The sequence below is a fragment of the Carex rostrata genome, chromosome 25, assembly GCF_964058835.1.
Source record: "Carex rostrata chromosome 25, lpCarRost1.2, whole genome shotgun sequence".
Classification (NCBI taxonomy): Eukaryota; Viridiplantae; Streptophyta; class Magnoliopsida; order Poales; family Cyperaceae; genus Carex; species Carex rostrata.
In genome coordinates, this window is record NC_135942.1 from 3,452,133 (window position 1) to 3,465,635 (window position 13,503).

A 13,503-nucleotide genomic window follows, 5' to 3' on the forward strand; every position below is an offset into this window, starting at 1 on the left:
AAATATATTTTAGAATTTTTTTACTATTTTTTTAGATAGATAGAAAATCACTACTTTCGAATGGTCTAAAATATTTAGATCAAGTGATTTTGTACATATCTTAAAGAATAGTAAAAGTTTGTAAATAACTTTTTTATATAAAAGGAATTGACAGTGCCCGCACTATCCTTAAAAAAAAAAATAGTAAAAGATGTTTAAAAATATAAATTTTGACATTCTAGCACATTTTCATATGAAGATCATGTTGAACATAACATATTAATTATTTCGACTTTAAAAATAGAGATATGTATACCGTAGCCTCACTTTTAGATATAATATATGACGTTTATTTTGAAAAAAAAAATTCGATAGTGATGAAGTCGAGAAATCCAACACTTTTTAATATTAAGGAATTTTTCAGTCGGGTTTTGAAATTGCGATCTTTTATACATATAGCATTGTCTTTTTGTTACTAGATGAAAAACAGATTTGTGTTATTTTGACAATCTCAATAATATATTTATTTAAATAAAATCAAATAAAATTAAAAAGTAAAAAATAAATTTATAGATATGTTATCAGACATATATAGATCAAAACTCAAATTTCTAGTCATTCAAATATTTTTTTTTATTACGCATCCATAATAATAATTTTAACCGTTATAAATTTCAAGTTATGTACGGTGAAATTTGCATCAAATCTCATTAAATTCCCACTCAAAATGTCTTTGATCTTTATATCAAGCTAACATGGAACACTTTGAAGAAATATCTAAATTCAAATTGTTATGTCGGGATCAATCGGCATCAATAATTACGTATAAAAACTTATGTGCATTGATTATTGATACAATTATCAAATATCAAAATCACATGCATTGATTTTGATACAATTATCAAATAGGTAAGCTATAGCACCTTGTAATTTGCAAAATGTGAATATTTGATATTTTGGCTTGAAATTTTGATTTTCTGCTTAAATTCAAAATGTGGTTTCCAACTGCTCATGGTTACATGTCTGTGTGCTCGAATTTTATAGAAGATTTAATTAAATATTTGAGTTTCATATAATTTTAAAATTATTTATTATTTATTGTATAGGAGAGTAGAACAGTCCGAATCTTAGAAATAACATCTTTTCCATAAAAAAGAAAGTATGAAAAATTAAAAATGATATAAAACTTGGTTTTTATTCTCACAAAAAAAAAACTTTGTTTTTAATCAAATCTCGAAATGCAATATCATATAATTAACAACTTCGACTGTAGTAATCTCAAAATTCAAATATTTACAAAGTCCTATGGGCCTATAGCTACCTTTAAGTTATTAATACTCGATCCGCATAATGATTCTGTAAAATTATAAAATAATTTCAATTCAAAAGCACCTTAACTAATATAATCGCTGGATTCTTTTTGTTTTTTCTTTACTCAAGCTGGTGTTAAAATAATTGCGAACAATTGCATTGTATCATGTCCTTATTAAGTTATCATCTGTCTTACGTCCTAGATTTATAGGACACTTTTTAGCACGAATCTAATTCTAAACAACTTTGCATGAATCCTAAAAATTAATATAGTCCACTTACAAGAGGATATCCAAAAGAGTTTGCACCAATGGAAGAAAAAAAAAATTATTCATAGAAATTATGAAATTCATACGTACAAAAATAAAAAGAGTACCTCATTTGTATCAAATGTAGTATGATCGGACTCATTGAGTCCAATTCATAATTTTTTTTTTTTTAAACTGCACATAGAATTTGCCAAAAAAAAAGAAAAAAAATTATGGATCTAACTCAATGAGTCCGATCCATAAAAATGTTGATTTTCTGTGACACAAAACCCTCTGTATGTATGGATACAAAGGATTTTGTACCGCAGAAAATCAATTAGAAAATCTATGGATCTGACTCAATGATTTCGATCCATAAAGGAGTTGATTTTTTACAGCACAAGTCTGTATCCGTAGAAAATCAATGATTATAGAGGGTTTTGTGCCGCAAAAAACCAACCACTTTATGGATCAAAATCATTGAGTCTGATCCATAAATTTTTCTTTTTCCCTCCGCTGCAGTTAAAAAAAAATCTATAAATCTTACTATATTTAATACAAATAAGATACCTTTTCTATTTCTTTACGTTAGAATTTTATAATTTCAGTGGATAAAAAAAATTCCCCAATGAAAGGTGAAAAAACTTAGGCCTCTCTGTGTTGGTCCTTTTGTAATGGATTTGCTGCGATCAACTGTTTTGTTTGAATCTGAACTGCTTTTTCTATTTTCACCCCTAGGAATGAACCTCACCATAATACAACAATACTAAACTTATTTAGGTTTTGGAAGAATGGCACCATCAATTATTAAAATTATAGGATTCTTCTTAAAAACATATCACAGGAATAAATGCAAGTTTCCTTGTGATAAATAGAAATTTGAATTTCCTCTCAATGGAACAAGTTAGGAATTCGTATCCTCTGTATTAACTCAAAAAAAAAATCTTTTGAGTTAATACATCTAGACTGTCCAATTGGCTTTAAGATTCGTGCAAATTAAATCCGTACTAATATTAAAGACTCCTATGTTTTAGACGGGGCCGGATAGACTCCATTTTCAATCGGATGGCCGATATCTATTAATTCAAAAGAGCAAAGATGCTATTTTGGAGTCCGAATCTGCTGTAATCCCGGAAGGAATTACAGGGCCCTGAAATTTCAATATCAACCGTTCAAATATTTTCTGCACATATCTCGAAAAAAGAAAGTTTTCATGCACAAATCTCGAGAAAGATCAACGGTTCGGATTGGGATTACAGGGTGTTCTGTAATTCCCCAAGAATTACAGCAGATTTATTTTCGCTATTTTGAGTTAATGCAGCCGATGTGGACTCACAAGTTAGTGGGACTCTTACCTTTTCTTTTCTGAAAAGGTATAATGTGACCTCTTTCGGGCTCAACCCAGTTGCAAAAGAGGCTTTCTTTAGTTGAGGCCATGATGTGAATAGCTATGCTTACTTTAACACTGGCTATCCGCTATGCTAGTTACTGTGCATTTGCATGCTTAAATCTTATCTTTTCCCTTTTCCTTTTAATTGTGAAGCAGGTGAAAAAATAGTCTATATTCAATAGCCTTTTTCCCCTTAATAATTGTAGTAGCCGAAATAGAATAATTCATATAAGAAGTATTTTAAGATGAAGAAGCAACTTCTTTAAACAAAATATAGTACAATAATGGCATCCTAGAAGCTAGTTTTGTTTCAATTAATGGACTGGATTCCACCAACTCAATTTTTAAACCATCACTCAATAATCACTTGCATCATGATCTAAGAGGCTAGGTTAAGTATAGCTCCAAATAGTTTACCAACTACCACGATTGAGTCTCTATCTTGTTGATTTATGGGGATTGCATGCAAAACTACTTTCAAGTTCGATAGTTCCATGCAAATGCTTTAATGCCTCCCCAAACCCAAGGTTAACTGAGACCAAATTGAAAAACTGATGGGTGATCAGGAATAGCTGTTTAAAGCAACTCGGTTACAAACAGGGAATCAGGGCAGTCCGATGGCGGACTGAATTTGGTTCGATGCTCGGTCAGAACCGTTCGATTTGTATCAAGATTCGCACAGACAGCTTTATGTTGGTACAAATCAAGTGCACACAAATCTTGATGCAGATCATACGGCTCTGACTAGAGACCAGACTAGAGAGCCCAAATACATACATATTAATTGGTTTGGTCACTGGTGCTTATTGCATTTTAGATATAAATGGCTGCTACTTAACTGTTCACTCCAACAAGATGAAGAAATATTTAAAAAATTCACAAAAATGGTATTAACTCCAAACAAGAAAGTTATCACACCTCTGCCATCAAAGTCCTTGTTGTGATGCATACAAAAATCCTCTGGACTTATTATTCCTCAATTATGATTTATTGACTAGTTTTCCTAGAAACACATTCTACAAAAGTTACCTAGATTTTGCATAAAACTCAAAACTATTGGATAAATTTCAAAAGCGCAGATATATCTAGAGCCGGGAATTCCTTCACCAGATTTAGCACAGCCAGACCTAGTTTTAGTGCATCTTCATTGGTTGGAGCCTACACAAGTAAAATAAAGGATATGTAAATCCTCCTTGAACAAAAGAAATGGAGAGGCTGAAACAGTATAGGTGTATTTCATAGTGAGGCTATGGTAATATGCATATTACATTGCGGCCCACGCCATGGACTCGTATCGCCATTTTAGAAAGTCCAAACAGTCGATATGGACCATTCAATATGATCTTCATATGAAAATTTTACTAGGAGATCAAATTTTACATTTTTTTAGATAGGTAAAAAATCACTTGATTTGGAAATTCTGGATCATCCAAAAGTAGTTATTTTTACCTATCTAAAAATGTAAATTGTTTTAAAAAAATATAAAATTTGCTATCCAAATATATTTTCATATGAAGATCATGTTTAACACAATGTTATCAGAACCGGACCGGATGTCGACCCGAAAAATCTTCGGTTTCACGGTTCACTGGTTGGACCGGTGGGTCGGTCGGTTAGACCGCTGGTATTTTAAATACTTATATATTATACGATATATGTACTATTTTAAATATAATCATGTTTCATATAATGAAAATTCAAACATACACATTAACGTACTATAAAAAAAATTATCAAAAATAAAGTAATTTTTTTAAGAAGAGAAAATATAACACTCCATTCTAAATTTATTTGATAAGTTTACTAAAACTAACAAGATATATAAATTTAGGATTTTAGTATCACGTTTTATAAAAATATATAAATATATTTAGAGAAGTTTAAATTTATATATAATCTTCAATAAGTTCATGTTTTTCAATAAAAAAAAAATTTAGTGCTTTGAAGAACAAATCTCATAAAATATAAATAATAAAATTAATAATTATTATTTCAAGGTATATTTATATTATTATATGCATATGAATAATTACATGGCCTTTGTATTTCATTAAGATTTTATAATATTTAAAACATAAAGGACCTGTTAGAGAGAAAGAAAAAAAAATATGCTGTTGGGACCTATTAGAGATGATAAAAAAAAAAAAAAAGTTACTCTTATTTTCACACTTTTAGTCTTAGGTAACTTTATGAGTCCTAGGAATATGTGACTTAAAAAGTTATTTTCACACTCACATGACCTATTTCTCGTTTGATGCACGTGAAAAAAAATGTACAACAAGTATAAACCGTTTTTTTTTTAACAAATTGGTTTGCGGTTTTCAATAAAAACCGGTTAATTAAGCTAGGTTTTCCGGTTCAACTACATAAACGATCCAACAACAGAATCAAACCGGACATGTGACCGGTTTCGGTTTTTTCCAGTTAAACCGCCGGTCCGGTTCTGATAACACTGGTTTAACATTCAGATCGACTGTTTTAACTTTGAAAATAGAGATATGGATCCATAGTACGGGTCGATCCATAATATGCATATTACCATGCCTCACTCTTTCATAATTACCTCAATATTGAGGGGAAGAACAGGATCATGGAGGGACAGTCGTAACAGAAACCATCCACCATAGCCAGAAACCCTAACCTGTTCATATACCAAATAAATTCAATTTATCAGAAAGGTTTTGTTCAAACCACCTATAATCTCCAGACCCATTATTTCAATGATGACCCCAAATAGTTAGTTTAATCAATAACATACCCCTTCAAAGTTCTTCAGAGCCTTTTTCAATCGAGGATTTGATTCAATGGTGTTATCCATATGCTTTAGCACAGCCTCCCCATAATCACGGAAAGATCTAGAGGAACAAAAGTATTATAAAAGTTATTTACTTAATACCGACCCACATGAAGGACAAAACACATGTATAGTATCAAGGAAAGATGGTACAGCATGCATACCCTCCCTTTAGATCAGAGTGATTTTGATCAATTTTTAACCTAATTTCTACCGCAACTGCAGCCTCCTCCAAGCCGTCGATCATATCTGTTAAGATCTTACTACCGACTGATGGATCCTCAGATTTAGCCGATGCGAGCTTGTTTAGAAGTTTCACCTGCGTTCACAAAAAAAAATAAAGAAAGAAGCGAAGGAACTAAATAAGTGAGAAGGAGAGGCATAATGAAAACTAAAAGAACGTGGAAGAAAAAGACTGATTTTGGCTTCAGATGCTCCTTTTTTTGAGGTAATTGTTCAAGAACATAGAAGTCATAGTAATTATATAATAAGAATGTCGGGATTCATTGACAACAAATTAACTAGACAAATTTGACAATGCTAAAGAATTCTGACAACTGAAAAGTGATCTATGCTACATGTATATCATACAAATAAAACACAAGGAAATTTAATATGAGTTTTACTTTGACCAAATGACTTGAAAATTTGCAATGGCTTGTATATTCCAGCCTTTCATGGAATATCAAATGCCACCCAAATTGCATGAATTGATACATTTTTTTTTTCCACTTTCTGATATTTTTCTTGGCTTGATTTATGAAATGTTATCAAGATTGTTAATCCATTAGAAAAAGGAGACACCCAAAAAAAAAAATTACCATAGTGTAAGCTCCGTCATCAAGCCAGTGGTTCTCTTTTAATGCACCATGGCCACTTGTTTCTATCGCAAGATGCGACTCCTCACCAATTGAATTCTACAAGTCACGCTGCAGTCAGGTGCTGTATATATAATCACCAATAATCTGGACTTAACACATTCATATGACACATTCACAAGTCACGATAAAAAAATTTAAATCATATTCACTTGGTAACACCCAAGTAGATAAATCCAAATCATTGAAAAAGAAATTGGGTCATCTGGATATCAGCATATATAGCTATGTTTTTAATGTCGAATCTGAAATAAAACTCGTATATTCTTACCAAGTGAATAGCTTCATCGATAACATTTTTGTATCCTCTTTTGAACCGATGGTGCTTTCCTCCTTCCAATACAAAAAATTAAACTTAGCTGATATTAAATAATTTTCACCAATACCAAACAAAAAAGGAAAAATTAGATCTATGCCACCCCAAAACTATGAATTTAGAAAAATGCCACCTCAAAATTCAACTTTTGCTAAATGCCACTCCAAAACACTGATTTTCAGAAATTTGCCACAAATACCATACTATTATACATTTGTAAATAAATAATATACAGTAAAATTGAATGGACCAAAATAACCTTCATCTTCAATTGCAGTATGAGCATTTTGACCTACATTCTTTTCTTTAGTAGCAGATTCATTATTTGGCAAATTCAAAGTAAACCAAATTGGAGGGTATCAGATTTCCAGTATGAGCATTTTTGTCAGCATCAATGGATGCAACTTCTGTAACATTATTTTTCCTGCGCCTTCTTCTCACCAAACTACCAGTGCTTGTACCAATGGCGTCATTATCAGAATTAGAAAGGCCAAATATATTCTTTGACATGTTAACTGGAATGTTATCTGTATATGTAGTTGTAGGAGGATAACTTTGGTTTATTGAGATAGAAGCCAAATATACTGGTACTGGTACACTTAGATTTGTTTCCAAATTGAAATGATTTCTGTTGTACAAGAAATAGGTACAAGTATTTGAGTGGCCATACACACGTGTGATGTCTCGAATTATGTCCCAATCTGGACCATTAATGAGGCACCTTTGAAGCATTTGTTCTGTACCAGCCAAATCTAAAGACTGAATTTGAACATCATGAGTTTTTAACCATCTTGGAATTGCTTCTAAATCATAGTCAAATATCTGTACAGATTTCAAATTTTGGAAATCTTATCTCTGGACAGCTCTCTAATTGAAATGCTTTCAAGCAAGGCATCATATCAGGTCTTTCTAATCCAGTCCATGACTCCAAATTATTCAAGCTTTGAATGTGCTGCTTTTCCAATTTTGGAAATGCAATTTCTTGGCCAGTGCCCTTAATATCAGGTCCGATATCTCTTAAATCGGAAGCATTGGCTATATATAGAAAAACCAATTTCGGTAGTTCGCCAAGTGGGGGTAGGGTTTGGCAGAACTGGTTTATCGCGGCACAAATTGAATGGAGAAAAGGTCAGGGAAAAATAGATTTATCACGTTAGAAGAGAAAAATAAATTTTGAAGATGAAGGTTATTTTGGTCAGTTCAATTTTACTGTATATTATTTATTTACAAATGTATAATAGTATGGTATTTGTGGCAAATTTCTGAAAATCAGTGTTTTGGAGTGGCATTTAGCAAAAGTTAAATTTTGGGGTGGCATTTTTCTAAATTCATAGGTTTGGGGTGGCATGGATCTAATTTCCCCAACAAAAAAAGCTTGTAGTGTTATTTTTACCCAGCTTGTTTTCAATAAAGGTAGTCAAGCCATCTGACGTCACACTGTCTGTCACAATAGTAGTTCCAGGATGCTGCTCACCACAAAAAAGAAAATAATTCAATAAAATAAATACCAATAATTATCCTTTTAGGATTGTGCTATTTTGATACCATTACTGTTATTGTTATGAAAATTATACTACAACAACACAATAACAATGAATTTAATAATTATCATTGGAATGATGCTATGGTACTATGCATAGCGTGAATTGGTCCGTACTATGGATCAATGTCTGTGTTTTTAAAAGTTTAAATAGTCGATCTGAACCATTTAATATGATCTCCATATAAAAATGTACTTGCAGACCACATTTTACATTTTTTAGAATTTTGTAATACTTGTTTAGATAGGTTTAAAAATCACTACTTTTGAATGGTCTAGAATTTTTAGATCAAGTGATTTTCTACCTATCTAAAAAAATAATAAAAAATGGTAAGAAATGTAAAATTTGATCTACAAGTGCATTTTCATATGAAGATCATGTTGAACGGTTCAGATAAACTCCTTAGACTTCAAAAAAGGAGATATTGATCCATAGTACAGACCAATTCGCGCTATACAAATTACCACATCCTCACTCCACTGGAACCTTACTTCTTCAAGAACTATAGCAGCCATTAAGGCAATTAGACGGTTGCGATTGAGCTCACGCCCAGTAGAGTCAACAGCTGCCGACCTACCAATCAATATATATTTAACTGCTTACTAAATTTTCCAGAAGCAAGAGAAAATAAAATAGAGCTGTGGTAACTTTTTATAACTACCTGTCAACATCTGTATCAAATATGATACCGAGGTCAGCCTTACTATCAAGCACAGCTTTTGTTATTGCTTGCATGGCAGTTTTATCTTCCGGATTTGGGATGTGGTTAGGAAACATTCCTGATGATTACAAAAGCAACATGTGTTAAGAGTTACAAAGGACATGTTAGATTATATTAAATATTTTAAATAAATTATCCTTTGTTAGTTACCATCAGGCTCCAAGAATTGGCTTCCAGTCGTAATTGCGCCCAAAGGCTCAAGCACCTTAGCCTATTATTTACACAAATAGATGTCATATAAATAAATATACATTGCAAAAGAAAAATGTCTTATTTCTTGTTACTTTTTTCTTTTACAGAAAGGCATTACCCATAATTTATCTCAATTTACCAAAAAAAAATACCCAAGGTTTATGGATTTGTAAAAAGAAATGACACTTGTGCTCACCCAAAAATTCGCCAGAGAACTACATTTTTTTTTTACCCTAATGTTTAATCTATACTAATTGAAATAATATTTTTTACTTATCCAATTTTAATTCCTTCTTTTCCCTTATTCATACATTTCTAAAAATTTTGCCCTAACAGTTTATTAAATGTAGAAAACTGTAGCTATGCATCGTCTATTATGTGGAGACTGTCCAACAAAAAAGTTACTTCAGGGTTGAATGAAAAATTGTGATGTGCTATTCATTGACCATCAAAGAGTTGCTCAGGGGATATCTTTTGCAAAAGCAAATATATAGTGGGTGTTATTTTGCAATAAGTTACAAAAATACAAAAACAAGCATGTGGAATTACCGCAAAAAAACCACCTGCACCATTTCCTGCATCTACAACTATATGCAACCCCTGCAATGGCTTCTCTGTAATTCCAAAGAAAATTGATATTATTTTCTGTCATATTAGCTCAATAATAAAGTAAAAGTTATCACATATACCTTTGTCCCCAGCAGCTTTTCGAACAGCAGCAACAAGGTCAGAAGTGTAAATTGACATGTAATCAACCTTTCTTACAGATGCATCTACATCGTTGTTAGACACTTTGACCCCATCTTCTGACAGTTTGTCGTATATACTAGAAGCACGCTGCAGTATATCTTTAATATCAGCTTTGCCGAGACCTCCTTCACTGGTGAAAAACTTGAACCCATTTCGGTTGTATGGCAGGTGACTCGCTTCATACAACAACAAAAATGTCAGTCTGTACCAGTACAAAATGCCCTCTCCAAGTCGTTACGATCATTTCAGTACAGAACCCAACTCATTATAGGCAGTGTTTTAAAATGCGGTTTTGTTCATGCATGCGGAAGGCCACTGCATACCGCATATGCGGTATGTGGACGCATATGAGGATTTTCATGCGGATTTATATATGCGGATTTTAAAATAAAAATTCACGTATATATATATATATTCATATTCATATATTTGAATTTATTTTTACATAATAACATAACCAACAATAATTTTTTGATTTTTTTAATATAAATTTTAATTAAAATACAATCAAATTATCAAAACTGCATGAAAGACTGCATGGCCGCATATTTCAGTCTGCATGGCCGCATATTCAGACCGCATGGCCGCATTTTTAATCCGCATGACCGCATATTCGGACCGCATATGCGGCCGCATGGGCATTCTGAGCACGGCTGCCGACCGCATACGCATATGCGGCCGCATTTTAAAACACTGATTATAGGTAGCCTGAGAGACCATAATTTTATTATTTTTTAAATCTGATGCTCCTGTAAAGGCACTATCAAGTACAGATCTTTTGACTTTCAATAATACCCGTTAGGCCAGCCTGAGGATGCACCACCATTGGCTTTGAGGAAGGCATGTTTGAAAAACAAAATTTACCAAGTCTGGAAAAGTTTCAAAATTTTGAATTTAAACCTGTTATCATGATTGCTCCATCAACAGGGCAGTGATTTGCTTCATCTTGGGTAAGTGTACTATTAAACATTGCAGGTGTAGATGCCAATCTGAAATTTATTTATTGTGAGAGTTAAAATTTGAACAGAAAAATATTAACAATGTACATACCTATATAGTTTCAAGAGAATCACACATACTTACTATACTTTAGGTTTAAAGTCGAGAAAACTAGCCATCCTTATTCACTCTCTGTCTTCTTGACTGAGAGTGAAAGAGGTGAAATTCTTGCTTTACCATGGTATATGAATTTGTATATGAATTTTTTTAATGTTATGCAAGCAGAAAAGATATATTCATTAAATTATCTCTGTACACAAGCTCTGGTGGAACTGGTCTAACAAAGGCCAGACAAAAAGGCCTTCATCGTTTTTGAAAACATATGAAGAGTGTTAGAGAAATCTAGCAGCTCACAAGACCCATAAATTAAAAATGCATATACAACTAACCCATATTGTATAACCTCGATTCCTGCACTGATAAGACCCCTTGAGGCTGCATCCTGAAATATTTAAGAAAAAAAAAACAAAGAAAGGTATGAACCTACTTGTTCTCTCAATTAAGGTTCCACTTCAAAGACAAAAAAGACTTGATTACTTGTAATTTTTTAGCAGATATTCTAGAGTCATGGCCAATGGAGACTGTTAAGTGTTTTGACCCCTCAGATTTCTTCTTATTCGACAACCAACCAGCAAAAGCCGTAGTAATAGCTTCAGTCACAAGTTCGGTTAGGCTTACAGGTTCGCCTTCAACACCCTCAACCGCAACTCCACGAATATCACTATAAAAATCAGGCAATATGTTCAGTGACTCAAAATAAGATAACAAATAATTTGTTAAAGAAACACATGCATACATGATAGCGAAACAATAAATAAATTCATATGGAACAACAAATAGTACCTCCCATTTTGAAGCTTGAGAAAATCAACTTTCTCAAAGGATGAGACTGCAGTTCCACTTTGAGAGGCTGCAAATAAAATAAACAAATAAAATCAGAAATAAGTAACAATAGATAATGTTTATCTCAAAACAAAATAACAAATATAAGAATTTGGGAAATAATTAAAGCAAAGAATTGCTCTGTTTATAACCTATTATTAGCATAGGCTATTCGTATCGTATTAGGTTTGCTCCTATAGTGCTATGAGCGAATCTGGTACTGTAACCTATGGGAAAAGCTGAATATTAAGAGCCTAGAACAAACCATTGCAAAGCAGTTTTTTTGTTTCAACGGATGCAGATTTTTGCATGGCTAACATGTCAGTCGATGTAAACCCTAATCCCAGAGGGGGAACATTTCTGTGCAATTTTACAGCACAGATTTTACCACTGGTCAATAATCTCAAGTTTTTACTCTGATGAGCCGAAACAGCGGTTTGTACAATCCTTCCTGACACCGCTGCATGAATTTTTGAAGCTTAATTAGTCTTCATTTTTCCTAATCTTGAATTTTGGATTAATATTTTCTTTCAATTCCTGAATTTTAGAAACATGTTACTACTTTATGCGCTTAATTTTAGGATATCGCATACCCCTCCATTTGCTAACAGGGAAATTGGGTTTCAAACTATGGATAGAACAGGTAGGGTAATACAGGCCCGGTACCATTGCGTATCAAGACTTTACCAACTGCTATGGTAATTCATAAATCAATTAACAAATTACGAAATCTCAGAAGAGAATATCAATCAGGAATAAACGGTACGGTACACAAAAAGAGAACAACTATTCTTTTTTCAATTGAAAACTAATAATTGAACTAATGATCTGTTGGCCAAGTTAGTGGAACAAAGTTGGCCATTATTACTGCTAATTCCTACCTAACTCTAATTTAAAATTATGAAAAAATCATAGAAATTCTCGTTCTGTTCAACCACTTCTCTAGAATTCAACTTTAAAAGCTATAGCTTTTGCTTCTCCAATATGGTGATGATTAAATTAAATGCCTATGCTGCTACTTTATGGATACAAAGAGCGGAAATTCACTAATTCAACTCGCTCATCAATACAGAGAACATACAATTTATATTCGTAAACAAACCTAGCTGATCTGAAATGGCTACTATCTACCAGTGAAGAAATTTACCTGCCATGGGTAGGTAGATAGCTGCGTGCTGATTCTGTACCGCTGTACGGGCAAAAATCCCGATGAAAGAGAGAGAGCAACTGAGCAAGCGAGAAGAATTCAGAAACAACACGTCAAAAGAAACGATTTTTATTCTCCACGGAGAATTGATTGGGCTGGGCTTACAAGCTTTTCCAAAGGAAATTGTCTATGGGCTTATTTGTTACAAAAGAGAGAGGAGAAATGTATTTGGGCTATGGTCGTTAAATTCACCAAGAAAAATAACATTAAAGAATATTTGGGTAAATAACATGGGGCTGATTTTATAAACTGGGCCTGGATGATGAGCAGCCCAATTTAATGTTAACAAAGCATT

General features: G+C 32.7%; 1 protein-coding gene across 3 annotated transcripts; it reads right to left on the bottom strand.

Moving 5' to 3' along the window:
* Positions 1–3,823: 3,823 nt before the first annotated feature.
* LOC144576101 (phosphoglucosamine mutase family protein) lies at positions 3,824–13,249 on the bottom strand. 3 transcript variants are annotated; one of them, XM_078326359.1, is made up of 18 exons: positions 13,149–13,182; positions 12,267–12,461; positions 11,963–12,029; positions 11,657–11,840; positions 11,509–11,561; positions 11,021–11,109; positions 10,060–10,296; positions 9,920–9,984; positions 9,329–9,389; positions 9,119–9,236; positions 8,949–9,030; positions 8,310–8,382; positions 6,872–6,933; positions 6,544–6,639; positions 5,887–6,041; positions 5,687–5,783; positions 5,492–5,569; positions 3,824–4,086 (listed from the first exon to the last, which is right to left on the bottom strand). In XM_078326359.1, exons 1-18 carry the CDS (start codon positions 13,153–13,155, stop codon positions 3,982–3,984), a joined length of 1,824 nt encoding a protein of 607 aa, XP_078182485.1. In that variant the 5' UTR covers positions 13,156–13,182; the 3' UTR covers positions 3,824–3,981. The 3 variants fall into 3 exon arrangements, with proteins under 3 accessions (XP_078182485.1, XP_078182483.1, XP_078182482.1); XM_078326357.1 differs by lacking the exon at positions 12,267–12,461 and having other exon boundaries at positions 13,149–13,249; XM_078326356.1 differs by lacking the exons at positions 12,267–12,461; positions 13,149–13,182 and adding an exon at positions 12,154–12,181.
* Positions 13,250–13,503: the final 254 nt, after the last annotated feature.

Excerpts from the sequence above, each read along its gene's own strand:
- LOC144576101 (XM_078326359.1), bottom strand. Across the intron at positions 9,237-9,328 it reads CCAATTCTTGGAGCCTGATG|GAATGTTTCCTAACCACATC; the intron begins GTAACTAACAAA and ends TGTAATCATCAG. Across the intron at positions 9,031-9,118 it reads TTTGATACAGATGTTGACAG|GTCGGCAGCTGTTGACTCTA; the intron begins GTAGTTATAAAA and ends ATTGATTGGTAG.